This window comes from Propithecus coquereli, unplaced genomic scaffold (assembly GCF_000956105.1).
Source record: "Propithecus coquereli isolate 6110/MARCELLA unplaced genomic scaffold, Pcoq_1.0 Scaffold535, whole genome shotgun sequence".
Classification (NCBI taxonomy): Eukaryota; Metazoa; Chordata; class Mammalia; order Primates; family Indriidae; genus Propithecus; species Propithecus coquereli.
Window position 1 is genome coordinate 651716 of NW_012151230.1, and position 26586 is coordinate 678301.

Sequence of the window (26586 nt, forward strand, 5' to 3'; positions counted from 1 at the left end):
AATAACTCATGCCGGCGGTGCTCCCCGACTTCGAAGTGTGCTGGGGCTGAGTGATTGCATTTGCAATTCAGCTCAGCAATCTGCATGTTTCATAATCTCGGAACTGTTTTCTGAAAGGACAGTTTATCCTTCATTGGCTGGAAACTTGACAAAAATAAGTCCCTATAAATTTCCACATCAGATCGGCCATGGAAGACGTGCAGGAGGGATGGGATCCCGGTCTCAGGACCCGCGTGGTCAGCGTCTTCGTTCCCCGTCCGAGAGCCGGGTGCCTCCGAGGGAAAGTAGGTGGATGAGCCCGGCGCGGGCGGGGCCTCCACTTAGGATGGCGGCCACTGCGTTGGTGTCCCCCCTGCGGAGCCGGGGGCTTGTCTGCTGTCAACGTGAGTCTGGCGGGTCCCCCTCTAACTGCCGTTCACACGGAGGAGAAACTCATTTTCTGGGTTGTTTAAAAGGTACCGAACAGACGCGTTATCTCGCAGCGCGGAGCGAGGCCGTGTGTCTGACGGCGGCTCAGCAGTCGCGGCCGTGTGGGCCTCACCGCCCAGCCTCTGGCCGCCGCCTCCCCAGGAAGCGCCGGGATCCAAGCGGTGGCTCTCACGACCCCGTCCCTGCAGACCACGCAAAGCCCGTGGCCCACTTCCCGCGGATGCGCGTGATCGCTGCCCGCGACGGCTGCCCGCGTGTGGAAATAGGACAGAACACCGTGTGGAGAAGGGATGAGGGACCCGGGAGTGGCGGCCTCTTCATGCAAACACTCGTCCCCAAGTGGGAGCCTTCCGGTGTGGCTCTGCGACTGAACCGCGGGCCGTGGGACATTCCAGTGCTGGAACCAGCTCTCGCAGGCCCCGTCCTTGCAGACTGCAGGCCTCTGTCTACTTGAACAACGGCGGAATCTCAGGCATCCGCGTAGCCATTCCTTCCTCACGTAAACCCGGTTCGCCACTGGGCTCCTCTTCCCTGGCAATGTCGGTATTTTGTTCCTCGTGGGTGCTTTGTGTTACTCGTACGCTTTGATGTTGCATTCAGACCTTGCTCCTGTTGACCACCGAGGGTTTGGTGCTCCCGAGCGTCGCCCCAGGCCCACTGGGCGGGAGGCGGCTGCCAGGACCAGGAAGTGGCCGGGCTGGGCTGGACGGCGCCCAGTGGCGGCTGGTGGTGTTGGGCCGGGGTGGGAGGACACACTTTGGGCCTTGGAGGACGGGGAGGCTGCAGGGCCCAGGGGTGGCGGAGCTGCCGGCGGGGCGGGGCATCCGCGGCGCAGCTGGGCTGGGCTGTGCCGTCAGGGTTACGGAGAACACGCTTGGGAGTCGTTGGCCGCACGTGCTCTCCAGGGTCGCAAGCCCAGACGAGGAGAAAGTGCGGGCTGAGACAAGTCCCAGGCCCGAGCCCAGGGCACTGGGCAGCGAGGACCCAATGGAAGGACCCAGAGCAGGACACGTTGTTGAAAGGGAGCAGCCGCGAGGGGCAGGCGACCAACACGCCAGCTGCTGCCGACAGCCGCGGGAGGACGTGGACTTAGCGGGGAGGTGACCTTGATAGAGCTGGTGTAGGTTGAGGAGGGGCAGAGGGATGAAAAATTAGGGACAGCCAGCGTGGGCAGCCCTTTCAGGGTGCTCTGCGGACCAGCCGAGCTGCTCCTCCCAGCACCATCGGGGCCTTCCCTGGGGAGCCGCGCGGCAGGGTGGCCAGGCCGTCCTGCCTGGCCGCCCCCACGGGGTGCTGGTCACCCCAGCCCCGACCTGGAGTCGTAACCAAAGTGTTTCCACGTCTTGCCAGCTGTCCCCGGGGCAGAACACGCCCGTCGAGTGCTGAGATGGGGCTGGAGGTGTGTCCGAGATGGGACCGCGGGGGAATCCGATGGGGAGGGAGGGAGAGGAGGGTCCGATCCCCGTCCTGCGGGGGTGGGAGGGCTGCGGGCCTAGGCAGGAAACAAGGTCGCCTGAGGCTGAGAACTGCAAAGCACCTTCCTTTTCTTTCCTTCTTTTTCTTTTTCCTTTTTTAGTACAGATATAGCACTAAATAGATTTTTAAAAAGAAAGTACATTTGGCTATATGTTATCTGTTTCCCTTCGGAACAGGGACACGCAACGTGCCTGTTGCAATATGGGGGGCTGGGCCTGGCTGGGCGGGGCTCCCGCTGCACGGCGGGGAGCAGGGCCGGCGTCTGCCCGGCGTGGCGCCCCCTTCTCGGGGGCCGGGAGAGGCTCTGAGAGCCGAGGACCAGCCTCGTGCCTGGGCCGCGAGGGGACTGGCTGGGACCAGGTCACTCCAATCCACCTCCAGCCCCGCAGAGCTGGGCTGCTGCCTCTGCCCTGTCTTTCCTGGGTGGTGGCGGTGGGTGGGGTGGGGAGGGACGAATAAGGCCCGACGTGGCTGGGGAGGGTGGGCTGCGTGGCCCCCACCTTGGATGCCGCGCCCACCACCCCACTACGTTCTCGGGGTGAAGGGCTGCCCTCCCTCCACTCTCCAAATGCCCCTTCAGGTCTCTGAGGGGGACCCAGGGCAGGGGCTGCCTGTTGTCCCAGCTGGTTTTCCCTGGGGCCATTTCACTCGCGAGTGTTAACCAGGAGGGACACGTGGTGTGTTCTGAGCCCCGAGGAGTCTGGCGCACTTCGTTCTCCGCCTCCCACGGAGGCAGGACCCAGCGAGGGCGAACGGTCGGGGTCGGGGTGGGATTGGAGCCAGGCGCTGCCCGACCGCCTCCCGCAGAGACCGGTCGGGAGGACGCGGCCCGGTCAGCTCAGTGCCTGGCTGTCATGTCTCCTGCGTCTCACAGCGGAAAGGGACTATTTTTATTTTTAACAGAATAGTTCAGTCAAATGACCTCTGTGTGTCGGCCCAATCTGAAACCCAGCAAGCTTTGATTTCATTTCCAAGTCAGAAAATAACAGACAGGGTCCGGGTTCTGCAAGGGACTCTTTTCAAACTGTTCAGAGAAAATTGCAGAAAATGCCTGTTAATATTCCGAGTGCTTGAGCACTTAGCAGCGGGCAGGGGAAGCCGGCAAGATTATCTGGATTGGTGGGAGCAGAGTGTCGAGGTTCGGACGTGGGCTGGACCCCCGGGCTCAGGGTCCCCACCGCCTGCCCCTCACAGCCTCAGGCAGGCTGCTGAACGGCCTCGGTTTCTCCATCTGCAAAGTGGGGCAATAGCGGCGACCACCTCTGGGCCGTCCTGAGACTGTCCAGTGAGGGAGAGCCAGAGGTTTTGTGGCGATGCCTCACGCGCTCTGTGCTCAGTGAGGACGTCCGGAGCATCCGCCGCTATTTCTCATTTCCGCCATCCTGACCTTCCCAGCCCGACTCCACCGGATCAACCCCCAGTTCCTTTTCCGATCCAGCCCGCCCTGCCCAAAACGCATCATCTCCAGCTTCCACCGGAAATCAGGGAGATGGTTCGGTCCTATTCACACGTCACCCCTAGAACGAATTCTGTGTTGCGCAGAGGGGCGGTGGGTGAGCCGGTGCGCAGAGCGTGGCGTCCTCCTCCGGGAGATCACAGGCAGGTAGAGGGAGGCCCGGCCCGTGCTGCCCGCTCTCTAAGGCAGCGTGTTCTGGGCGACGCAGACGTTCACAGGAGCGCAGGGAGCACTGCTGTGAAGGGGAAGGTCAGGACGGCTCCGTGGAAGAGGAGGCGTCTGAGCCCCACGTTTGCAGAGGGACAGATCTGGGTCCAGACCCCAACCTGGTGACCTTGAGCAAGTCACCAGCCCTCTCTGAGCCTTGGCTTCCATATCTGTGAAAAGTGAAAAATGATTTTCCCTTCGTGAGAGGACTGCTGAGGGGATTAAACAAGATGGTGCATGTAACGTGATTGGCAAGACGCCCTACGTGTGGCAGGTCTTCGGAAACACCAGCGGGGGTGGGGGGAGGAGAAAGGGCTGGGATGGGGCAGGGTTTGGACAGGTGTATGGCACGACGCCTGGTGCAAAATAGGTCCTTAGCAAGTATTTATTGACTGCGGTCGATACACATGGATGGATGGTGGGTGTGTGGACAGGTAGGTGGATGGACACTGTGGGGTGAGCAAGGCCAAGCACTGAGAAGGGGAAGACAAAATCTGGGAGGCTAGAGTAGGAGAGAAGGCCAAGAATGTAGGTTGGGTCCCGGCAGACCCATGTGGACGATCCACTCCGTACAGGTGTGGGGCTGGGAGCTGCGTCTCTGTCCCGAGCGCCGGCAGAGGGGGCGTCCTCCCTGCGGGCAGAGACACAGAGCCACAGACCCTGCCCAGGGCTCCAGGCAGCCTTGCTGGGGTCAGCAGGGGTCGGGGATGCAGAACTTGGACCGGGTTCCCCAGCACTTCCCTGGCAGCTGTGGGTGGAGGAGAGTGAGCCCCCCGGAATTTCAGAGTGGCCGTGCAGCGAGATGAGGAGAAGACGCAATCATGTGTCCGAGCCCCGCGGAGGTGGCGCCGCTGAGGTCCAGGCCCTCTCCCCCCTCTCCTGCCGCGGGAAGGGCTGGGATCCCGCCCCAGCTCTCTGCCCCGGGTGCCGGCCCTGTGCGGTCAGGCCCCACCCTGAGTCGGGGGGCGCCCCTCCGTGCTATGCAGATGCCCCCACCCCACCCATCCCACCCCAGAACCGCAGCTCCTCCCAGCTCTGTCAGCCCCGCCGGCACCGCTGGGCGCCAGGTGCTTTGTGGAGGGTGGGACGGGCCCAAACAGCAGACACCTGAGTCGAGAGAAATCCACCGTGTGCGTCGCCGAGAGGGCAGAGACACGCGAGGCTCCACCACCCCAAGCTCCGGGGCTGAGCTGGGCCCGCCACCCACCCTCATGACGGCCCACGAGTGACGCTGTTGTCATCACTTACCAGGTGGGGAAACTGAGGCATGCAAAGGTTGAGTGTTTTGCGTACAGTTAGGACGGGGGTGGCGGTGAGGGGTTTGGCGGCTTGGCTCCAGCGTCTGCGCACCTAAGTGCCAGGTGGGCAGCATTGACTCAAACACTTTCCAGCTTTGTTGGGGGCGGGGGCTACGGGGCTGGACCAAGAAAGCAAAATAAAAGATCTGACTCTGTCCTTCTCCCCTGCCTCGACCAGCAGAGACCCCGGCGCACCCGGCACAGCCTGAAGGACTTTTCTTGCCTGTTCGGCCGGGTCCAGCTGCTCGGGGCAGGGAGTGTCTGGGCACCGCGCGTGGGGCCTTGGTTCTGTCTCCTTCTGACCGGGAGCCTCCTTAGTTCCTTCAGTCACTCGACAAGCACCTGCTGTGTGCGGGGCCTGGAGGCCCCGGGGCCAGGCGAGCAGCTCCTGCCTTTGGGGTCAGGTCCCCCAGGGCTCCCCAGGGACAGGACCAGTCTCCACTCCAGTCCACAGGGTGTGGGCTCGGGAGGTCTCCTGTCTGCGGCCCCCAAGGCTGGGTCCAGGGGGACTCTAGAGTCAGGTTTAGAGCAGAGAGTGGAGCCCGCGTGTGTCCCCACCAGAGAACAGGGTGGGTGAGGGGAGGGACGGACGGGGCCTGGCCACTCTGACCCTCTCGGCAGCTCCAGGCCGAGGTTGGGTGCCAGCACCCAGATATCCCATGCTTGCCCCCCGGCAATCACTAGACCCAAACCTGGGGCGGGCCTGCATTTGTCTCTGCGTGGAGTAGCTGTGGGGTGTTTCCGCCTCCCTGCGCCTTACAAAGCAGGAAAGGGCCCAGAAATCCATCCTGCCGGACACTTCCCAGCACTTACCTCCCTTGCTTTGGCCCCGTAAATATTCATATCAGTCGAACACGAGTGTTATGTATGAAGATTTATCAAACACTGTGTTAGTCTCAGTGAGAATATATTTCACAGGTATTGCCGTGTCCTGCAAAATATTCACGACGTCCTAGCTGCAGAGGGGTGGCCCGTCTTCCCGCTACTGACGCTGTGTTATTAGTTTGGGCCCCCGTGGAAAAGACCTGGCTGTAGTGGAATTAGCCGTCGTATTTGGAAAGAGTGGGTAGGATTGAAGCTGGGAGAGAGACGTTATCTAGAAAGGCAAGCCAGGGTCTCTCTCCTTTTATCTCCACTTTGCAATCATCAAAATTAATAGCCAGGCACGTTGGATCAGTTTACATTTTTAGGGGTGGAACTGAGAGGAGGGGGGAGGAGCTGGCGGGATGTTCCGCCGCTGCTGCCCCGCCCCTCCCCCACACGCTGACTGCCAGACGTCAGCAGCCAAGGTCGCAGGCACACGAAGGACCCAGACCCGGAGTCCTGTAGGCGGCAGCACCAGCAGTGGGGGGACCGCTGGTGTCCTGGGGCCCGAGGGCAGGACCGGATCGCGGCCCCTGGCAGCTGCCTGGTCTGAGCCGCCTCTGCACTTTCTGCCAGTTCTCGTTCATGGTGTCTCTTTCCCTTGTGTGCCTGGTCACGCCGGGCTGCGTGCTGGTCATTGTCGTTGAACATTAACTTGCAGCCGTAATTTGAGGCCTGGGGGTGGGGCGCCTCCTCCGGACAGGATGCATCTGCGTCTCCAGGCCCCTGGGCACGTCCGGGTAGCCCCTCTCCCGCCGAGTGCAAGGCCGGGGTGCCGGAGCGACGGCACAGCGGCGTGTCCTCGTGGTGGGCGCCTGGTGGCCCTGTCAGTGGGGGCGGGGGTGTCTTCTATTTGGCTCCTCTGGTTTCCGCCCCTTCCTCCCTCTTTGAAGTTTCTGGGTTGCAGAGTTCAGAATGCCCCCTTGGGAAAAGCAAATTACAGGCTCGTTCCTGTCTCCAGACTCCCGTCTCCCTGCACTCTTGGCCCCGTGATTTCTCGCCAGCTAGCGGACGTCTGTCGCTCCCTGGAAGGTGACGTCGCTGTGTCCACGTCTGACGAGCTTCGCGGTTTTCTGACTCGCCGCCGGCTGTCTGGGAAGGGGGCTGATGCCCAGCCCCTCCCTGGGCCGCCAGCGCCACGTGTCCCCAGAGAGGGTGGAGCTTGAAGGGCTGAAGCGTGGACCCAGCTGAACCCCAAAGTGGGGGCCATCCCCCCCAGTTGTTTGGCAGTCGAACCCCTTGGGCGGCTTTGCTGGGGGACGGCGTCCCTCGCCCCTTCCGGAAGGTTCCCTCGCGTTGCCGCCTCCCTTCATGTTCTCCTGTGACTGGCAGCCTCTCCACTTGGGCTGTTTCCTCCTGGAAATTGGCTTCAGTCGCTGCGACAGATGGAAAGCGGCGACTCGGAGAGAAGCTGGGAGCTGGGAAGCCGCACTTCCTTCCAAGTGGAGAATTCACAGCCGCCCACTCGGCCCAGGTACTGTGTGCGGGAAGAGGCGGGTTGGCCGAGTGTGGAACGATCTGGGGGCGGGGGGAGCTCGGGGGGACGGCCAGGAGCTGCAGCCACGTCCTTCTCGGTGCGGCTGTGGGGAGGCAGCCTGGTTCCTGGTGTGTGTCGGTCCTCGAGCTCACCCCTCGGCTTCTCTGGGTGAGAGAATTCAGAGTTCCCGAAACCCAGGCCTTTGTGTGACCTGGTTCCTTTACCTCTGCGTGGTACCGACCCTGACTGAAATGCCCGCTGCACTGTGGTTTGTTTTTCTCGTGGAACGTGGAATCCAGACGTCTTAAGAGCCCAACTTGTGCGGATGCCGCCGGCCCCTGCCCTCCCCCGTGTGGTACCCACCTCATGGTTGCACAGCGGCTGCTGCAGCCCCAAGCATTGAGTCCTCATTCCAGGCAGGAAAAGACTCAATGGAATCTGTTACCTGTGGGTCTGGGAGCACCTGGCAGGTGCAGAGGCCCTGAGCCGGGGCCAGGCTCAGTGTGTGAAGGGACAGGAAAGAGGCTGGGGTCTCGGGCGCAGTGAGCGAGGGGGCACGGGCAGAACATGAGGTGGGACGGGGAGGTGGGCTGGGGCCGTGGAGGCCTGGGGCGGGGGCGTTGCATTTTGTTCCAAGCAAATTGCAGGGCTCAGGAGTGCTGAGAGGAGGGCGCCCAGCCCAGCGCTGACCCGGAGGGCAGGTGGGAACACCTTCTGCAGGGACCCCCAAGGCCGGACCACGCCAAGGGGCACAAACTTATTCTCTCTCCGTTCTGGAGACCAGGCACCCAAAGCGGACCTCACTGCGGTGTGGGCTGGGCTGTGCCGCCCGTGCAGGTTGCGGGGAGGGTCTCTCCTTGTCCCCCCAGCTGCGGGGGCTCCGGGCGTCCTGGGCTCGTGGCCGCTTGCTCCGGTCTCCGCCCCCGTCCAATCCCCTCTGCCTCTGGCGTGCAGGGACCCCGGCGACCGCACCCAGGGCCACAGCGATAGTCCAGGACACTCTCGACTTAGTCACTTCTGCAAAGACCCTCAGACCACGCGAGGCAGCAAACTCGGCTCCAGGATTGGAGCCCGAGCTCTTCGGGGACAGGGCTCCACCCCTGTCCCAGCCAGTAACAGATACGGACCCAGCGTGTATTTAACTTCAGGCATTTCTTCCAAAACGTGAATTAGTTGCTGGTGTTTAGAGAGATAATTCTACGTAGTGCCACCTTCTCTTGAAATTCTACATCTGGCATCCTTGGACCCAAACCCCCGGGCGGCAATAACCCTCTCGCCCACCGCCCCCCATCGCCCCAACGCGGACGCCCGGTGACGCTGTTCATCCTCGGACTGTCGCCACTGTCCTCAGGCTGGCCCAAGAGGACGTGTCTGAGAAACGGGGTCTGAATCACTCGTCGCGCCCTGAGGTCCCCCTTGCATGCCGTTCTGCCCTGAACCCCAAGTCTGCTCTGCTCTGGCCGCTCACACCCACTCTCCAACTCTCCAACAGGCGCCTGCCCCCCTGCGGGGGTCTTCCCCGCTGCCGCGCGTGATCAGAGCAGTGCGTTCCCTCAGGTCAGGGGGGAGGAAATTCAAATGACCGCTGGCAAGGGCAGGATTACTGTGGGCGGCAGCCGCCTCCCACGCGAGCGAGCCGCGTCCCCCCACTGCAGCAGTGCTCATGAGTTTTCCGAGGGGAGGGGCCTGGGGCTCAGCCGCGAATGGAAGCTGCTTTTCCCTTCGCAAGTGAGATCGCTGCCTCTGCTCTGAGCAAGAGCGTCGCGTGGAGGGCGCGGCGCCTGGGTGGGCTCTCAGCCAGGGGAGCAGGGTGGCAGGGTGGGCTGGCCACCTCGACCTGACAACTGCTTCCCACAGCCTAGGGCCCAGCTCCGCCCACGCAACAGGCCTCCGCCGTTGGGCCCAGCTGTCCAAACCCTGGTCCGCCCTGGGCAGCGGCTCCTGCCCACTGTGCCACACCTGTGCGGGTCTCCCCTGGCCAGGGCCGTGGAGCAAGGCCAGCGCCCCGTCAGCCCTGGCAGCGGCCCCCTAGTTGGCCGCTACAAGGAAGTACCTGGCGATCATTTACGGATTCCCGTGTCTGGGCCACACCCTGGAACAATTAGACCGAACCCTCTGGAGGTGAGACCCAGGTGTTGGTGGTTTTCAACTCCCAGGTGACTCCCATGTGCAGACAGGTTTAGAACCACTGACCTGAGGCAGCTGTTTTCGACTTCACCAGAGCCCCGGGTTAAACCACCCCGGTGTTTCTGATTCGGTTTGGGGAGGGGCTCGAGAGCTCACATTCGTAACAAGCTCCAAGCACCCCAGGATGCTGCTGGCCCAGGACCCCCACTTTGAGAACCAGTGTCCTAAGAGGGGGGCTTCTGTGGCCCCGACTTGGCTCTTCCGGATCCGAACCCCACCCGAGGCTCCCTGGACCCCGACAGCCTGAGGGTGTGAGGAGCTGGGATGAGAGGTGCCAGGTCTGGGACCTGCCTCTGCAATTCAGGCCCCTCCCTGCTGCCCGCAGGACGGTCTGACCTCAAACATGCCTCATCTGTGAGCCCAGGAGCCCTGCCCAGGTGAGGTGGCTGCTGCTGTCCCCTCACCTGTCACTCTCACGGTCGTGTGGACCCAACACTTACAAAACTGTCCTGACAACATCTAGGCCAAAGCCCCAAGCTTCTCATGATCCCTAAAGAGAAACACTCAACTCATGTCCAGCGATTCTGCCTGGGAGACGTGGCCCGGCCATTCTCCGGGTTCCCGCTGGACTCAGCCCTCCTGTGAGCTGCTTCCACAAGGGCAGGCTGACCTCACCCAGCACAGAAGCTCCTCTCTGCCCAGCAGAAAATCACCCCCAAGGAGCCCTCTTAAAGATTTGCATTCCAGGCAGGGTAATTTCCCTAAGATAAGATATCAACACAAAAGCTGATCTCCGGAGAGTTTCCTCTGCAACTCTGGCCACGGGAATTCTCTCAGATAAAATGATATCCACTGAAAATGATTTCACAACAAAAATCACAAAACCTGCAGTGATGACCCAGCGTGACGGAGAGTCAACAAAACAACAGAGTAAGAATGGCTCCTACAAGGATTAGGGATAATAGGACACTCTGAAAGAGACTACAAGCTATTATCTTTAAAAGTATTTTAAAAGGAAGAACTAGAAATCACAAGGAAATAAGATATTATGAGAAAAGAGAGCATAGGTTAGAAAAAAATATAGAACCTCCAGACGTGAAATATATTGTCGTTAAAATTTAACACCCAATGAATGCATTAAACAGTGAATTAAACACAGTTAACAAGAGCATTCATGACATGGAAGATAAACCTGAGGAAAGTACTCAGACTACATTACAGAGAGGAAAAGAAAATGAAGGGAATGAAAGAGGGATGAAGGTACACGGAGAATAGAGAACAGGATAAAAAATTATAGCGCATGTCTTCCAGATGTTGCGAAAGAAGAAATACAGAGAAGGGAGAGGAAACATTCAAAGAGGTAGTAGCGAGTGATATCTAGAATTAATGAAAGACATGAAGGCTCAAACTGAAAACAGGATAAATTAAAGTAAATCCAGGACGGACACATTGTAGTGAAACCTTAGACCAACAAAGTTACAGAGAAAAACAACCTTAAAATCAATGAAAGAAAACGGAGTGTCTGCAAAGGAAATTACACAACAGTATTACGAGTCCAGACATGACTAGGATGATATGTTTGAATTGGTAAGGGAATAATGGCCAACCTAGAATTCTAAATTCAGTTAAACTGTAATTCAAGAGAGGAAATGCGGGGAGAGAGAGAGAGAGAGGGAGAAGGGTGAGAGGGGTGAGAGGTTCTCGTTCGCAGGCGTTGCTGACCGAGTCCCCAATCTTCAGGCCTTAGGAAGAAACACACTGACCTCGGAAGGCCTGGGAAGATGTGAGCAAAGAGACCGCATGTAAATCCAGACAGGCCCTGGCTGCACAGGGCGACATTAATGCGTTAATGATAATGACCGTTTGGGAGACACAAAGAAAAGACAGAACTAAACTATGACACAATAAACCAATTGAATGTCATAGAGGTAAAACGCTCTAAGTTTCTTACATTGTTTGGAAGGAGTGTAGAGATAGCAATTTATTTTAAACTATGCTAAGCCAAACATGCATAGTTTTACAAATTTAAGAGAAACATTAAAAAAGCAGAAATGGAACATCCATCTTACAAATCGGTAGTGGGAAGGAGGGGAAGAAGAAAGCTCAGCGTGGCAGAAGGCAGGAAGGCGGGATGGCGGAAGGGACTAGAAGGCAGGGAGGATGAGGCATGAAGTGCCACGTAGTAACAGCCCGTGGGAAGGCGTGAAGCCCACCCGATAGGAGAGATTTTCAGATGCGTTTTTTTTCAAGTCTGCCCACGTGGGGCAGGAGATGCTCCTCTGCTCTCCTGAGACCCAGAGGTTGAGACGTCCAGGGCTGGCATCTTCGGCTTCAGGAATGGCTGGATCCAGGGGCAGAAGTGATGTTATCAAGACTCTGCTTCTCCTCATCCCTCCTCTGCCTCCCCGTGTGTAAGATAAGGACGGCTCACAGCAGATCCCTGTGCCGGCTGCTCGAGACGTCAGAGGCAGGAGCGCTGCCTCCTGGTGATTAATCCCCTTGGGGTGCAGGCTCACCCTTGGCCATCACTGTGTCTGGGGACAGGGTATCTGATGGGAACCATGGGGTGGGAGTGCAGGTCTGGTTGACGTGGGCTGGTCCTAGAAGAGACAGAATGGTTCTGTTGAGACTGGGGAGAGAGACAGAGAGGGAGAGATGGGGGGTACTGAGTCCTAAATGCCCACACGCCGTCCCGCCCTGGATGCCCATCCGGACGCCACCGTCAGACCAGCATGCTCTGCTCAGACCCCAGTTCCGTCCTCGTGCCCCCGCCTCCCCGGTGCTCACTGACGTGATTTATCCACACGCAGAACCTGACAAGTGTGGTCCCTCCCCCGACTCCTGCAGGCTCCGAGCCGCCCACCCCCAGCACAGCAGCCCGGTCCCGTCCCCACCCGCCTCGAGGTGCTTGCAGGGCGCCCCGCGCATGGCCCACCTGCTCGTCCACGCTCGTAAGCGTCTCCCGGACGCTGGGAGGGCGAGTGAGTACACGACGCAGCCACACATCGGCATTTTATGTTTACAGCCGTCAAAAGTTACGTTTGTGAAGAATTTTTAGTGACATTGGAAAATGCTCAAGATGCGGTGATAAGGACAGAATGCGGGCTTGTACATACGCCGTATATATTGATTGAACTGAGCTGAAGCCATTATATATAATCTTATAAAAATAATATGGAGCAGTAAAGTACTGACATTGGTTTTCCCTGCAGAGTGAGACCGGGGTGATCCTGCGTGTGTGTGTGTGTGTGTGTGTGTGTGTCTGTTTGGAATTTCGTACATAAGCATTTATGACCTTTTTAATCAGAAGAACTGCACTTTCTAATTAAAGAAGTGAAAGTGTATATTGCTGGCAGAAAAATAAAACTAATCTGAACCTTCTGGAAAGTACTTTGGCACCAAGATCCATAAAAATGTCTGCATCTTTAACCTAGTGTTTTAATTTCTGAAATCAGTAAACAATCCTAAATATGTAATTAACAAATAAATGATAATTAAATGCATAAGCACATAGGAAAAGACCCTTGCTAAGACCGCGGTTGAGCCCTCCCTGTAACAACACGGCAGACACTTTCCACGGTAATTTTAAGTGGGGACAAAAAGCAAACTGTGGACTTTCCCCTCATGAGAACTGAGGGCCAGGGCTGGGTGCTCCTCCTGGGCCTGGCACACTTGCCCCGTCCAGGGAGGGGCTGGTCTCCGCGCACCTGCAGTGGGGCCCCAGTCCCTGCGGCCAGGGCTGTGCTCAGTCTGGATGGACGTGCATGGCCCCTATGTCCCTGCCTGACCCCACTGGGTGGGACCAGGGCTGGAGGTGTCAGCTGGGACGCTGGTGGGGATCCCAGGGTCTGTCCAGAAGATCCTACCTCCAGTGGGCTACCCTGCTCCCCAGGAGTGGACTCCTGACAGGGGGCAACCTGGCCCCTCCACTCCTCCCACTACCCTCCTTTTCGGCTCCCCCAGCCTCCCCTCTCCCTCCCCTGCGTGCTCTGGGCCCTCCTGTCTTCCTCCGTGGGCCTGGCAGCACGAAGGCCCCGCCAGATGCAGCCTCTCCACCTTGCACCCCCAGCCTCCAGGACTGTAAGAAATAAATCCCGTTTCAGTCTTCTGCATGTGGCTGTCCAATTTTCCCAGCACTATTTATCGAATGGGGTTTCTGTTCCCCAGTGTATATTGTTGTCTGCTTTGTGAAAGATCAGTTGGCTGTAGGGAGATGGTTTATATCTGGGTTCTCTATTCTGTTCCATTGGTCATGTCTCTGTTTTTGTGCCAGTACCATTGCTGTTTTGGTTACTATAGCCTTGTAGTATAGCTTGAAGTCTGGCAATGTGATGCCTCCAGATTTGTTCTTTTTGCCTAGGATTGATTTTGCTATTTGAGCTCTTTTCTACTTCCAAACAAAGCATAGAATTATTTTTTCTAGATCTGTGAAAGATGACATTGGTATTTTGATGGGGATTGCATTGAATCTGTCAATCACTTTGGGTAGTAAGGACATTTTAACAATGTAGATTCTACCGATGCACAAGCATGGTATGTTTCTCCATTGATTGTGTCGTCTGTGATTTCCTCAGTGTTTCACATTAATGGTTCTCTTTGGCTCTGAGCAAACCCGTGTCCACTGGTCCAAGTGGGCCACATGGGTGGGTGGCAGGAGGCTGTGCAGTCACTCCTGGGCCTGCCCCCAACGAGTCACCACACACTGGGTGGCTTACACAACAGAACTGGAGTCTTGCCCTGTTCCAGAGCCCAGAAGTCCAAAACCAAGGTGCCGGCAGGGCCTTGTAGGGCCACGGAGGGGGAGATCCTTCTCACCTGGTCCGGCTCCCCGGGCCCCAGGCGTCCCCCAGCTGTGGCCACATCACTCCAGTCCCTGCCTCCTCCTCATGTGGCCCCCCCACATGTCTCTGTCCCCTCTTCATATGACAACACTAACCACATGGGGCCTGGAGCCCGCCCCACTCTGGCGTGGCCTCGTCTGACCTCGATTACGTCGGCAAAGACCCTGTTTCCAAACAAGGTCACATTCACAGCGCCCGGAGCCAGAGGACACAGTTCCGCCCACACCAGCCTGCGCAGCCTGGTCTTTCATGTCACCGCTGTCCCCACGCTGTGCACTCATGAAGCCGGGCTGGGGGAGGCTAGGACAAAAGTGGACTAGTCCGTGGGCCCCGCTGGCTTCCCAGGCGGAGGCGGCTGTCCCCGCCTGCCCGTGGCCCGCGGATCCGGTGCAGCACTGGAGGCGTCAGCGGCTCCGTCTCACACCTTCACATCTTCCCCAGCTTCCTTCCCGCCTGCCCTGCCTCCTGGCGGGATCAAGCGATCCTGTCTCTGTGGAAGGAATTCTTCGGGAGAGAAGATTAGGAGCGGATGCTGGAGCTAAGAGAGGCGGTCGGTGGGGGCAGATAGACCGGAAATCCCGCAGGAAGGTGCTCTGTGTGTGACCTTCCTTAAAAGCAATCTCAGATCTGCAGGTTTCACGTGTGAAGCTGTTACAGATCTTTCCGGCTCTGGAGAACTGTGGTGGGGAAATGGCAGCCGGCTGTGACCCCGCACCCGCCTCCCCAAGGCCAGCCTCTCACTCTGCTCCCCTCCAGCCACAGCCCCTCCCAGCTGGAGGCCCCCACCCCAGAGCCCCCAGCCCCGCAGCCCCCCACTGCCCTCCGGGCCGCAGGCGGGTCTACACCTGCACCAATGCCGGCTCTGATTAGCAGGGCTGGTTTCACACCCGAGTGAGCCCAAGGCCAGGAGACCCGGCTCCAAGGCCAGCGTCCTGCACGGAGTCCCCAAATCAGCTGCATCTGGAGCCTGTGAGAGATGCCGACTCTCCCCCCCACGCAGACCTGTGGGTTGGTCTGTGTTTAACAAGGTCCCGCAAAGACACAGCCAACTTGGCACCACTGGACTCAGGGCTGCTGTCACCTGAGCAGCTTCCATCTCCGGGCCCTGGACAGGCCTCAGGGGCTCAGGCCCGTGGCCTTGGGGGACGCTGGCTGCCCCGTCTCTGCTGGGCCCAGACATTCATCCACGCTCCTCACTCGCTCTGGGCTCAGCTGTGGTGCAGGAAGATCACGTCCCGGAGGGCCCACGCCCCGCCGGCCCCGCCGATGTGTCGGCAACAGTTGCTAAAACATCAAAGGACAGTCGATCTGGATTATTCATGGGTCCCGTATTTTCAGATTTTCCTGCTGACTAAAATTTATCTGTCACCCCCGAATCGATATTCGTGACTCTTTGGTGGTCGTTCGCAGACGTGCTCAGAGCAGCGAAACGTTCGGTTGCACCAGGCCACGCTCCGCCGCCTCCTCTCAGACCGTAAACAAATGTCCTTCCCACTGTCTGTTGAGTCCCAGATTTCCTGCATTTTTGTGCTTTTGTTCGGTGATGCTGCCGTTTGAAATGTGCCCTAGAGCAGAGCTGAAGTGCTGTCCGGTGGTCCTGCATGCGCGAGGCCGTGCTGTGCCTTACGGAGAACAAACGTGTTAGAGAAGCTTTGCTCAGGCGTGAGTTATGGCGCTGTTGTCTCTAAGATCAATGCGGATGAATCATCAATATCTATGAAATAAGGTGCCTTTCAGCAGAAATACACTTAAAACCAAGTTATGCATTGATGGGTTGGTGACAATATGTGACCAGCAAGCACCGTGGAGCAGACCCTGTGTTTCCGCAGGAGAGAGGGCTCGGTGTTGGCTACTTCAGCGTTTAAGCGGCTCCACAGAACTGCCCGGAATGACAAGAGTTGGCTGCATTTCCAAGAACTGAGATGCGGGTGCTGCCTTGATGATCCCCCGGCTAGCGAGCGCCACAGCCGTGGGGCCAGGCTGCCAACCACGCAGAGTAACACCAGCTTCCGTTCGTGCAGGCAGGGCCGTCAGAGGACAGACAGCGTCCTTCCGGATTAAAGTACGACCACAGAACAACTCAGCGGACAGGTGCACTGGCAACACGCGTGACCAAAGGCCAAGCTGATGATGGGAAGTCAAGAGAGTGGAAGTGGGGACTGGAAAAGGGGACAAGATAGAGCGGGGCGAAAACCTCACTCGACGGAGGTCGAGGTAGATGGGATATCGTCACGTAATTAACGGGACAAAGTTCCCAGAGCTGGGTAAAGGCTCAGCATTCAGATTGCCAAGTGCGGCTGACTCACTCCACGATACGCCGTGACCAAATCTCGGATGCCAAGGAGGAGAAAAGTCCCGAAGGCTCTACAGAGAGAAAGAAGGAAAGAAAAAGCAATGCACACAAGGCAGAGGTCCTGGTGCTGGGTGAGGGGGAGGACGTCGGGCCTGGACTTCTATACCCAGCAAAATTACCAGCCAACCGCGAGGCAGAGGAGAGGTATTTGCAGACGTTCTAGGGCTCTGACAGTTTCCTCTCCATACAACCCTTCTGAATATTCTTTGAGAGTATATCTCCATGGAATAAAAACGAAGTCCGAGACTCGAGGGGACGTGAAATTCACGGAACGACGGAGCAGCCCAGGCTCGGAGCGAGAGGGAACCGAGGACAGCAACTGGGCGAATACCTGTGCTCGTGAGATGCGGGGGGAAGGGGTGGGACGCGGATGCCGAGGGCTGGCCCCTCACTTCCTGGCCTCTCCGGGAGGACTGGACCCTGGTCCACAGTCACACCTGTTGGGAGCATCTGCTCTGCACCACGCTGCCTGGGCACAGACCCACGAACCGTGGGAGCAGGAGCACGTGGCTCGGCTTCTCTGTGCCTCAGTTTCCTCATCTGCAAAATGGAGTGAATTATGGTGCCTGCCTGGCAGGGGTGTTGTGGGACGATAAGTCAACGTGTCTAAAGGGTGCAAGCTCTGTAAACACTGTTATTATTAATCATTATTGTCATCCTTGTGTGTCCCCTCTAAAAAGGGGCACAGAAAGCCAAGACCCAAACATAAAGCAAAACAAAATACACATAATTCTGAGACACCAGTAGAGTGTCAGCAAATCCATGGATCTTGTCCTGACGTTCGGAAATCCCTCACTAAGTGGCGCGGGGTCGGTGAGTGGGGGTCCCTTGGCCGCTCAGGGTGGGCTCCGCGGCAGATGGTAGTGGCGTAATCACAACGTGGCCGTGTTGACTCGTTTCTCACATTAGAATCAACTTAGGGACGCACCCCGTGGGCAGCGCAGTTTCAGTTACAGGGAAGTGTGGACGCCAGGAGTGACCATGGAGGGTGTGGCCGTGAGGGGCAGTGAGGGGACGGAGGCCACAGGGGCGGGAGACGCCAGCTGAGGAGCCTTAAGTAACCCCTGAAGGACACACGGGTAACCACCGGAACAACCAAATGTAACCACAGCTCAGAAAAATCCGGCACAGGAGGAGCGGGCAGGGGACGTAGGGGTGCAGAGAACGGGCTCAACTGCTCACTTTTCACGCCCAGGAGTCACGGGAGATTGTCTCAGACTGACCAAGCGGAAACTAGATCCGTAAGCTTCTTATGCACATGTGTAGTGGACAGAAAGAAAAGACTAAAAACCAGGAAGAAATAATGTCCTTCGGAGGGTGGGGCTTGCGGAGGGGAGAGCACAGACGTTAGCGCTTCACTTTGTAGTTTTCCGGAGTGTTAGGGCCTTTTCAGATTTACAGAGACATTGAGCAGAGAGTTCCCGCGCACAGTGTCCCCTGGTGTGAGCGCCTTACACCCGCCTGGCGTGTCTGCCACAATTGATGGGCCGATATTGGTAGATATCGATATATTGTTGTTCACTAAAGCCCCAGTCTGCCCTGGGCCCAATATTGATACATTGCTGGATACATTGCTGTTAGTTAAAGTCTCTTTGCTCTGGGTTCCTCTGGTGCTGTGAGTTCTGGGGATTGGACAGATGCATAGCGTATCCACCACTGGAGCCTCACATGGAGCAGTGTCGCTGCCCCAAACCCTATGCTGCCCCCCGCCTCTGGCCCCCCAGCTCTTCCCCTGCCTCCTCCAGGGTCCCGCAGTCTGTATGGATTGTGCCGAGTTAGGGAGAGAGGCAGGGAGGGCGTCTCTGGTGGGGTGCGGGTCTGTCCTGGGGCTGCCTGACCCCCTGTCTCCTGCTCTCCCCGCAGGCCTTGCCAAGCCCATGGGTCTGGTGGAGGGGCCACGAGGCCTGGGCCAGGGCGGCTTGGCCACCACCCTGCGGGACGACAGCCACGAGACGGAAGGCGCGTTCGAGGAGTACGGCTACAATGCACAGCTTAGCAACCGCATCTCCCTGGACAGGACCATCCCCGACTACAGGCCCAAAAAGTGAGTGCGCAGCCCCCCGCCCCCCGTCCTCCCACAGGGGCCTCCCAGGAATTTCCGGGAAGCACCGGCATCCAGAGCCCAGCACCCCAGCACTCTGAGGGCCCCCGGAGGGTTCACATCTAGGGGATGATGGCCGACAGCATCGTCCTGCTTTCAGGTTGGCCCCTGTGTTAGTCAAGATCCTGGCAGGAATTGACGGATTCCCAAGTGGGGATGGGCAGAGCCCAGGACACCCATGGGGGGTGTCGAGGCACCCAGGAAGTAGCAGCAGTGGGAGGCTCTTCTATCCAAGGCCAAGGGGACAAAGGGCAGAAATAATACCATGGGGGCCCAGCAAGAGCTGGGGCTTTTGGAGATGGGAACACTTGGCAGGGACAGAAATTTTGGAGAGAAGAAGCCACTGCCGAGACTATGGGCAGGTAGGGAGGGGACAGGGAGCCCTCACTCCTCCCACCTGTCAGTGTCTGCTGCTGGCTCCCCTGACGGAGCCCAAGCCAGAGGGTGAGGGAGCCTGGCCCAGCAGCCCACATGGGCCTAGGGAGGGGACAGTGGGCACAAGGACCAGCCCACCCCCATCCTCAGGCCGTAGGTGATACACGCTATCCCAGCTGACAGTTTCAGACTGGGACAGCCTCTCCTGGCAACAATTCAAGCAAAAGTCTCAGGCAGGGCTTTCATTGGCCCATGTTGGGTCATGTGCCCATCTGGGAGCCAATCACAGCCAGCAGCCTAGGAATGGAGTTCACTGATTGGTCGAGCCTTGGTCACATGCTCCCCATGGGAAATAAGTTTGAGGTCAGCATCGTGGGGGCCGAGGGGGCTGAGGGAGCATGGGAGCAGACCCAACAGAAGCCATAGTTGCTTGGAAACCACAGAGCCCCTCGTTGGCCCTGACATCCTACATATGGACCTCACCGCCACCCTGTGTCACAGTCTAGATGCCGTGGGCTCCAACCTCGGCCACGGAGGGTGGGCTGGGGGGAGGGGCTGAGGCTGCCCTGGGGTGTCCGGCATCATGCCAGGGGGCAGTGGTGTCTTCTGAGATGAGTCAGGGCAGGGTCAGCACCTTCGGGGGTAGAAGGAAGTGGCCCCACCTGGCTTTGCAACGCCCTGACCTCGCTCGGGGGCTCCAGGCTCCACAGACGGGTCTCAGTGTCCCTTCCCCGCCCGAGCCTGAGCTGTGTGTGCCGTGGAAACCCGTTTGGAGCTGCTGAGAGCAGTCGAGTCTCCATCCGCTGACAGAAGGGCAGACGGGGGTGAGCGCAGGAGGGAGCCCTCCTGACTGACGCCCCTACGCCAGCAGTGCCAGAAAGCAGTGGATGGCAGTGGCCCTGTCCCTGGGGACGGGAGCAATTAAGGCACCTCTTCCTCCTGGGTTTCTGGATAGTCCTGAGTTACTGGCCGGAGGTGTCGGGGCCAGAGAAGGGCCCTGGGTCTGGAGTGGCTTCTCGAGGGCAGTGTCAAAACCAGCTCCCGGGGTCGGGCCATGAGCTGCAGAGATGACACCACCAGGCTTATATCCTCATATTCTGTCTGCTGTGCTATGTTTAAGTCCCAAAATAACTTGAATTTTTAATACCTAATTTTTTTATTTTGGATATTTTTTTAAAAACTCAGAAGTCTGAATTATTTACATGCTGAGATGTACCCAGAGAGTTGAATGCTACGTTCAAAGTTTGGAGAGAACAAAGGTTTGAAAAGTGTCTTGACTGCACCACCCCCTGCCGATTGCTTTAGTTCTCACTTGAGGCCCCCCGGGGAGCCCTGTGGGGAACCTGCAGCTTGTCCTATGGTGTCCCCAGGTGTCCCCAAGCTGGGGCCCTGGGGGCAGGCCTGGAACAGGGAGGGGGTTACGAAAAGCCAGAGTGGGTGTCGGGTGAGGGGAGGAGGGCAGGGGTGGGGAGTCTCAGAGCTGCTGTAACAAGGCACCACGGGCCGGGCGGCGTATAATCAGTAGTCATTTCCCAGTTCCCAGGCTGCGTGTCCCGGTCAGGGTGAGCCAGGGCTGCGTCCGGGTGGTATCCTCACAGGGTGGGAGGCGGGAGCTCCCTGGATTCCCTCCTGTGAGGGTGCTAATCCCTGGCACCGTCGCCCTGGGGGTCAGAGTCCCGCCTGCAGACCAGGACGTGGAGGAAGCCTGTGTAAAATGGGCCTGGCGTGGGGGGCAGACAGAGAGACGCCCCCAGCCCACACGTCTGAGTCTGCGCCCAGCAAGTCCTGCAGCTTCCCCTGGACCCGGCAGCTTTGCAAACCAAGGTGCTTTTGCACGGGTCTGAGCCGGGTTTCTGCAGTGGGAATGCTGACAAGAGGAGGGGCCGTCGGAAGGCGCCAGACTCTGCTCCCACCTGCCTGCTGTTGCCAGCACGGGTCGGGGCACGGCTCCTTCTTCCTCGACACCTGAAGGATCGGGTGGTGAGCCGCCCAGTGACACTCCCTTGTGGCCAGTGTTCTCGGGGGTCAGCACGACTCTTCCCCAAATGGCCAGATGTGAACATGTCGGGCTTCCAGCCACGTGGTCTCGGTGGCAACCCCTCAACACCGGCTTGCGGCGTAACAGCAGCCGCAGCTGCCGTGCACGTGAACGAGTGTGGCCGTGAGCCACTAAACCTTCATCACGAGGACGGGCGGTGGGCGGGTTGGGCCCCTGGGCTGTAGTTTGCTGCCTCCTGTTCTAGAACATGCATTTTTTCCCCAGAATCTGATCTTCTTCACATAACCCAGTGTGACAGATTGTATTTTCCAAAGACGATGCAAAAATATCCCGTCTGGAATCTTGTGTCCCCCACCCCAGGACTGGGTGGCTTCTGTGTCTGGGCACCCAAGAGAGGAAGGCACAGTGGTGCTGAATGACCCAGGGCTGGGGCGGGAAGGACCCCCCCTCCTCTGCCCGTGGGGTGCTGGAGCAGGGCCACGGTGGGAGCCGCGTGCTTGGTAAGAGCCCACACGAGCTCACGTGGGGAGTTCACACAGACCGGCCCTGGGTGACCCTGAGAGAGGTGTCGGCCAGCACCAGCCACTCCAGCCCAGTCTGACCGTGACCCCGCCACAGTCCCCGACCCTCCCCAAGTCCCTGAGTCCCGGGCGTCAGGAGAGAAACACAGTGGTGGCTCGAGGCTGGTTGGGAACACCCGCGAGGAGGCTGGGGCTGGATGCGGCAAATCGCTGACATGCGGGTTTGTGGTGTTGACGGGTGTTGGTGGCGTCGCCGTCCTACACAGGGCAGCAGGTACTGCATGTTGTCACACTGTGGTGGCTGCGCCTGGCACTTAGTAGGCCCTCGGAGAGTGTTGTGGTTGGTTAGATAAGTGAACAGATCGATGCAGGGTCAGTCTGTGCCCACTTGAAACTGTCAGAGTTTGATTCCATAAACAGTTTTACCTGCCAGGGGCCGATCATCCCGTCAGACGCTGCCTCACTGCGGGGCTGACAGGCCCGCTCACCAGAAACACACACAGATGTAGGAGTGTGTGTGCGTGTGTGTGCATATGTGCAGGCGTGCACTTGTGTGTGTTCACGTGTGTGCATGTATGCATGTGTGTGTGTGCACACATTCCAGCACTGACAGGCAATTCCATCCACTCTCAAACCAAAGTCCTCCCGCCTCCCCCCATTACATCGATTCCTCTGTCGAGAGCAGATAGCTTTTCTAATTAAGCAGCGGCTTCATTGATGCCACAAAGCACATAACATAGATCTGGATTATTAAGACCGGCCTGTGGGATGATGAAAGGAAGCCCAGCAAATCCAAATTAAACAGGACCATAAAAACGAATGACCTCATCCGAGAAATCGTCCTATAATCCGGCACAGCAACCGCCCCCCGCTACGTGTTTGCGAAGTCTTCATGCATATTAATTGCTTAAGTGCGAACAGCTTGGCTGTTGACTCCGATACGTGCAGGTTTAGAGGATGGTGAATCTGAGGGTCCGACAACAGGTACCTCGTGCCCGATTCGGGTTCCCTGCGAAGCCTGTCCTCCTAAAGCCCCTACGTTTGGGGTGGTCTGCGTGAAGGCAGGTGTCTCAGGCAATAAGACGGAAAATCCAGGGTGTCGTCGTGAAGACGAGCTGCGTGCTCTGCGGGAAAGGTGCCTGGTCTCTATCAGGGTGCGGGAGCTGCGGCCGGCAAAGCCACACCGCACAGCCAGCTCCCCCTTCCTCTCCGGGAGGCTCCATCCCGGCCTGGGGTCTGGCTGGGGAAGGAGGTTTGTCCATGGGGCGGGACCCCACGGGTGACCTGCTGTCCTGGCTCTGGGGTGGCCGCTGGGCTGTCTCTGCCGTCGACAAGGCTCTGCGGCCCCTCCAGGCCAGACTCGTAAAGCCCGGAGGCTGACAGAAGCCAAACGGGCAAAGCCGGGCTTCCTGCCCTCTGGCTTCCCTCGCGGGTGAGGATTTGCCAGGATTTGTGGGGCAGAGTCCACTCGACACGGGGCCGGCAGGAAGAGCTGGACACGTAGACGCTGAGCTGGGGGTAAAAATGCCTGCAGTCGCCACGGCCCAGGTCTGGGATCCCTGCGGGGCCACACTGGGCACCTCGGCTAAGGGCAGGGGAGGGGTCAGCAAAGCCACTGGGGGACACGGTGCCCAGCACGTGACGTTGTGTGTGCATGCGTGTGTGTGCCTGTGTGTGTGTGTGTGCATGCGTGTGCCGGGGAGCCTTTGCCCCCAGCCACCTGGATAGACTAATGGACTCAGGCCTGGACAGGCAGGGCTGACGCCGGGACTCCGGCACGTCCCAACCCTCTGGTGTTGCCAGGTGGTCTTTCCCAGTCTGGTTTTCCCTGGAGTCGCCAGGCCAGGGCCCCCACGAGGACTCTGCTCACATCGATGTCCCCGCCAGGGCGGGAGCGTGTGGCAGCTGCTGCCGCCGCGAAGATGTCATGAAGCTTGCTAGTGGCAGCGGCGCTCCCTGGTGACCCGTCTTCCAAGAACCCTCCCCGGGAGCTTTTCCCAGAAACATCCGTCACGGGCGCCTTCCCGAGTCTGTGCTGAGGCCAGGCCGCCGCTCGCGGGAGACGTGTGTCCTGTGCTCACCAGGCGGGGCCGTGGCCCCTGGGAGCGACGCCGCCCCTTCGTGCCGTGGCGTCCGGCACGTCTCTCAGGGACACCAGGAGCGTCCCTGAATCCCCATTAGCGTCACTGCTGGCCAGGACCTCGGACGTGGCGTCGGGAGCCTCGTAAGCATCTCTGCTCCTCTGTGGTCCTATAAATCCTCGCGGAGAGGCCTCTGGGGCCGAGGTTCTCCTGCCTCTGGCTGTGAGCCGAAGCCTCTGTCACACGTTCCCGCCCCTGCGCACGGCGGCCAGACTCAGCCTCCCCCGCCCTCTGCGTTCACCCAGCCACAGGGAGCACCGAGTGGGGCCACCATGTGTCCACAGAGAAGCCAGCAGAGGCCTGACTTGGGGAGATGCCCCTGGAAATGCACCGGTGCTGCCAGACACACGGCCCCACGGCCAGATGCGCGTGTGACCATGTTTAATGCTCATGGACGCGCAGGGCAGGGTTCAGACTAGGCAGAGGGAGACGTGATGGGGGCTCTACAGCGGGGCCAGAACCTCGCCTGTGTGCAAAGGCCCTGGGGCAGGTGAGGGGAGGGTGTGGTCCCAGGTGTGGGCATGCAAAGGTCCTGTGGCAGGTGAGGGGAGGGTGTGGCTCCAGGTGTGGGTGTGCAAAGGCCCTGGGTCAGGTGAGGGGAGGGTGTGGCTGAGAGGGAAGTGCGGTCAGGGCATCTTGGTCTGCGATCCTCTCAGGGGCAGGAGCAACCTGGCCCTGCATTTCCGGATGTTAACACGCCATCGAGTTTGCCACACCCACATGGGTCGTGCTGCGTCGGTACCTGACTAGGGGGCTCAGCACCAAGGCCTGGTGGGGCTTCCTCCCTGCCCCAGGCACAGGAAGGGCCGTCTGTACTGAGGTTCCAGGCCCTTCGCGTGCGCCGTGGCGGGGCCTCTGCTCGGCCCTCGATCACCGCGGCTCACTGAACTCTAACTCCTTCCAAACACCATAAACTTGGTTTATTTTCTGTCTGACAGAAATGGCGCTATTAAGTCCGGAGCGGAGCCCTCTGGTTCCGCCTCAGCTGAGTTATTCGAGGGCCGCTGCGTGACGGTTTGTTTTTGCTCCTCTGTGACACCGGGGCAGGGAGGACGCGCGCCCAGCACGGGGCCGGGGCCAGGCCGCGGGTCCCTGGCCTCCCCCCGCGGAGGGGCTGCGCAGCCGTGGAAACGGGGTGAGCTGATCCGCGCACAGGAGGGACCCAGGGAGGGGTGGCCGACAGCAGCAGCCCCCGTGACAGCAGGAGCCCAGAAACCACGCGGCATCTCACACACGGACACGGCAGTGAACCCGCCACGGGGCAACACGGGTGGAACCTCAGGAACCGGGCGTCAGGTGGGAAGAGCAGGACGCGGGGGACCGTGAACCGGGAAAACACCCATTGGCGTCACGTCCAAAGACGCAGCATGGGACTCGGGGTGCGAAGGTCTGTGGCAGAGCCGTGAAGGGCAGGCCGGGCGCACCGAGGTCCGGAGGGAGCAGCCTCCCGGGACGGTGCACGGCGGGGCGGGGCCATCGCGCACTTTTCCTAAACGGGGTGTTAGGCACAGGTCCGCACGGCTCCGTTAACCGCCACACCTGACGTCTGTCGGATGAACATTCCTTTCCGTCTGCTCGGTGTCTGATAAAAACAATTTCTTGAATGGAGAAGGGCATCGTCTTATAAGTAAAAGATTATCTGACGCGAAGTAGTTGGGGGCAAAACTGAGCTATATATGACATTTTGCACGATTTTTAATTTAAACAGCAATTTGTAAACTGCAAGTACTTGTAACGAATATATTTTGTTGAGTGCAGGTTAATTGATAAAGTGGGATAGAGCATTATCCCGCGGAAAGCAGAGAGCGAAGTCTCGAAGGGTGCGCTCACTGCCGCTGCCGTGCGTGGGGGAAACGCACAGCTGAAGCCAGTGTCTGGCTGTGGCCGTGGCCGTGGCCGTGGCCCTGCCGTGTCTCACCCACACAGTCTGCAGCCATGACGCGGGCCTAGTCTGCGGGAAACCGAGAACCATCTCCCCCGCCCCGCCCCCTCCCCACTGCGCCTCGGTGCCACTCGAGGGACACTCTTCCCGCTGTCCCCACGAGACCCAGGCCAGGCCTATGGTGCTCGGCACACTCGGATAACGAAGCCCAGGCCGGTAATCAGCGTGTCCAGCCCACGGGAGAGTCCCCCCCACGTAACGATCCCCGCCGTGTACACCTCCCAGTCAAGGCTTGTCCGCAGCCTGCGGTGGGGCTGCTCCAGGGGCCGTGGGGAGGGGCGAGGTGCGTCTCTGTCTCGGCTGCTCCCCCCTCCGCTCACCAGGCACCCGGTGGGGGAGGGAAGGGTGCGGGGAAGGTCTTACCTGACTGGTGTTCTGTCAACTGCCAGTGGTGTCCCCAAGGCGTAGAAGACAAACGCGACAGGCCCTTCATGCGCGGCTGCGCCTCAGAGAACGCTGACTCGCACCGTGTTGTGGTTGTCGCGAGTGCAACACGCACAGACGGCGCAAGACGGGCTTACGAGGAAAAGGGCCCCCTCGGCGCGCCCGAGAGTCCCCAGCCTCCTGCGGGTTCTGCACGGCCGGCCCTGCAGCCCCTCGTGGCCGTGGCAGCAGCTGGCGCCTGTTCACTCAGGACCTCGACGGAGGCTGAGCCGGAAACAGTCCCGCACGGCCACCCTTTCACCCACGCGCCCCGGCGCACCGCGTGGAGTCAAAGCAGCAAGTCACAGAGCCACAGCCGCTGGGGACCCCGCTAACGTCTACGAGGGGGAGCGCACCTCCAAGTCGGTGTTTGGGAGAGAGAGCGGGAGGGACGTTGGTCAGACTCGCGTCAGTGTCACCCTGGGGGGAGGAGTGGGGACAGGTGGTGGACGAGGGAGACCTCGCGTATCTGCCGGGTCTCCATTTTCCTGTGTGATAAAGTTAATGGAGTGAAGAAACCCAGGAGAAAAAACAACGAAAACACAGATGTGTGTAC

At 59.2% G+C, this 26586-nt stretch overlaps 1 protein-coding gene across 1 annotated transcript in view; it reads left to right on the plus strand.

Annotated features, from left to right (window-relative positions):
• Positions 1-325: 325 nt before the first annotated feature.
• GALNT9 (polypeptide N-acetylgalactosaminyltransferase 9) overlaps positions 326-26586 on the plus strand; it is a 71841-nt gene continuing 45580 nt past the window's right edge. The window contains exons 1-4 of the mRNA XM_012657247.1: positions 326-383; positions 618-768; positions 861-972; positions 18274-18572. Of these exons, the coding sequence (XP_012512701.1) occupies positions 326-383; positions 618-768; positions 861-972; positions 18274-18572 (620 nt within the window). The remainder of the gene's footprint in view (positions 384-617; positions 769-860; positions 973-18273; positions 18573-26586) is intronic.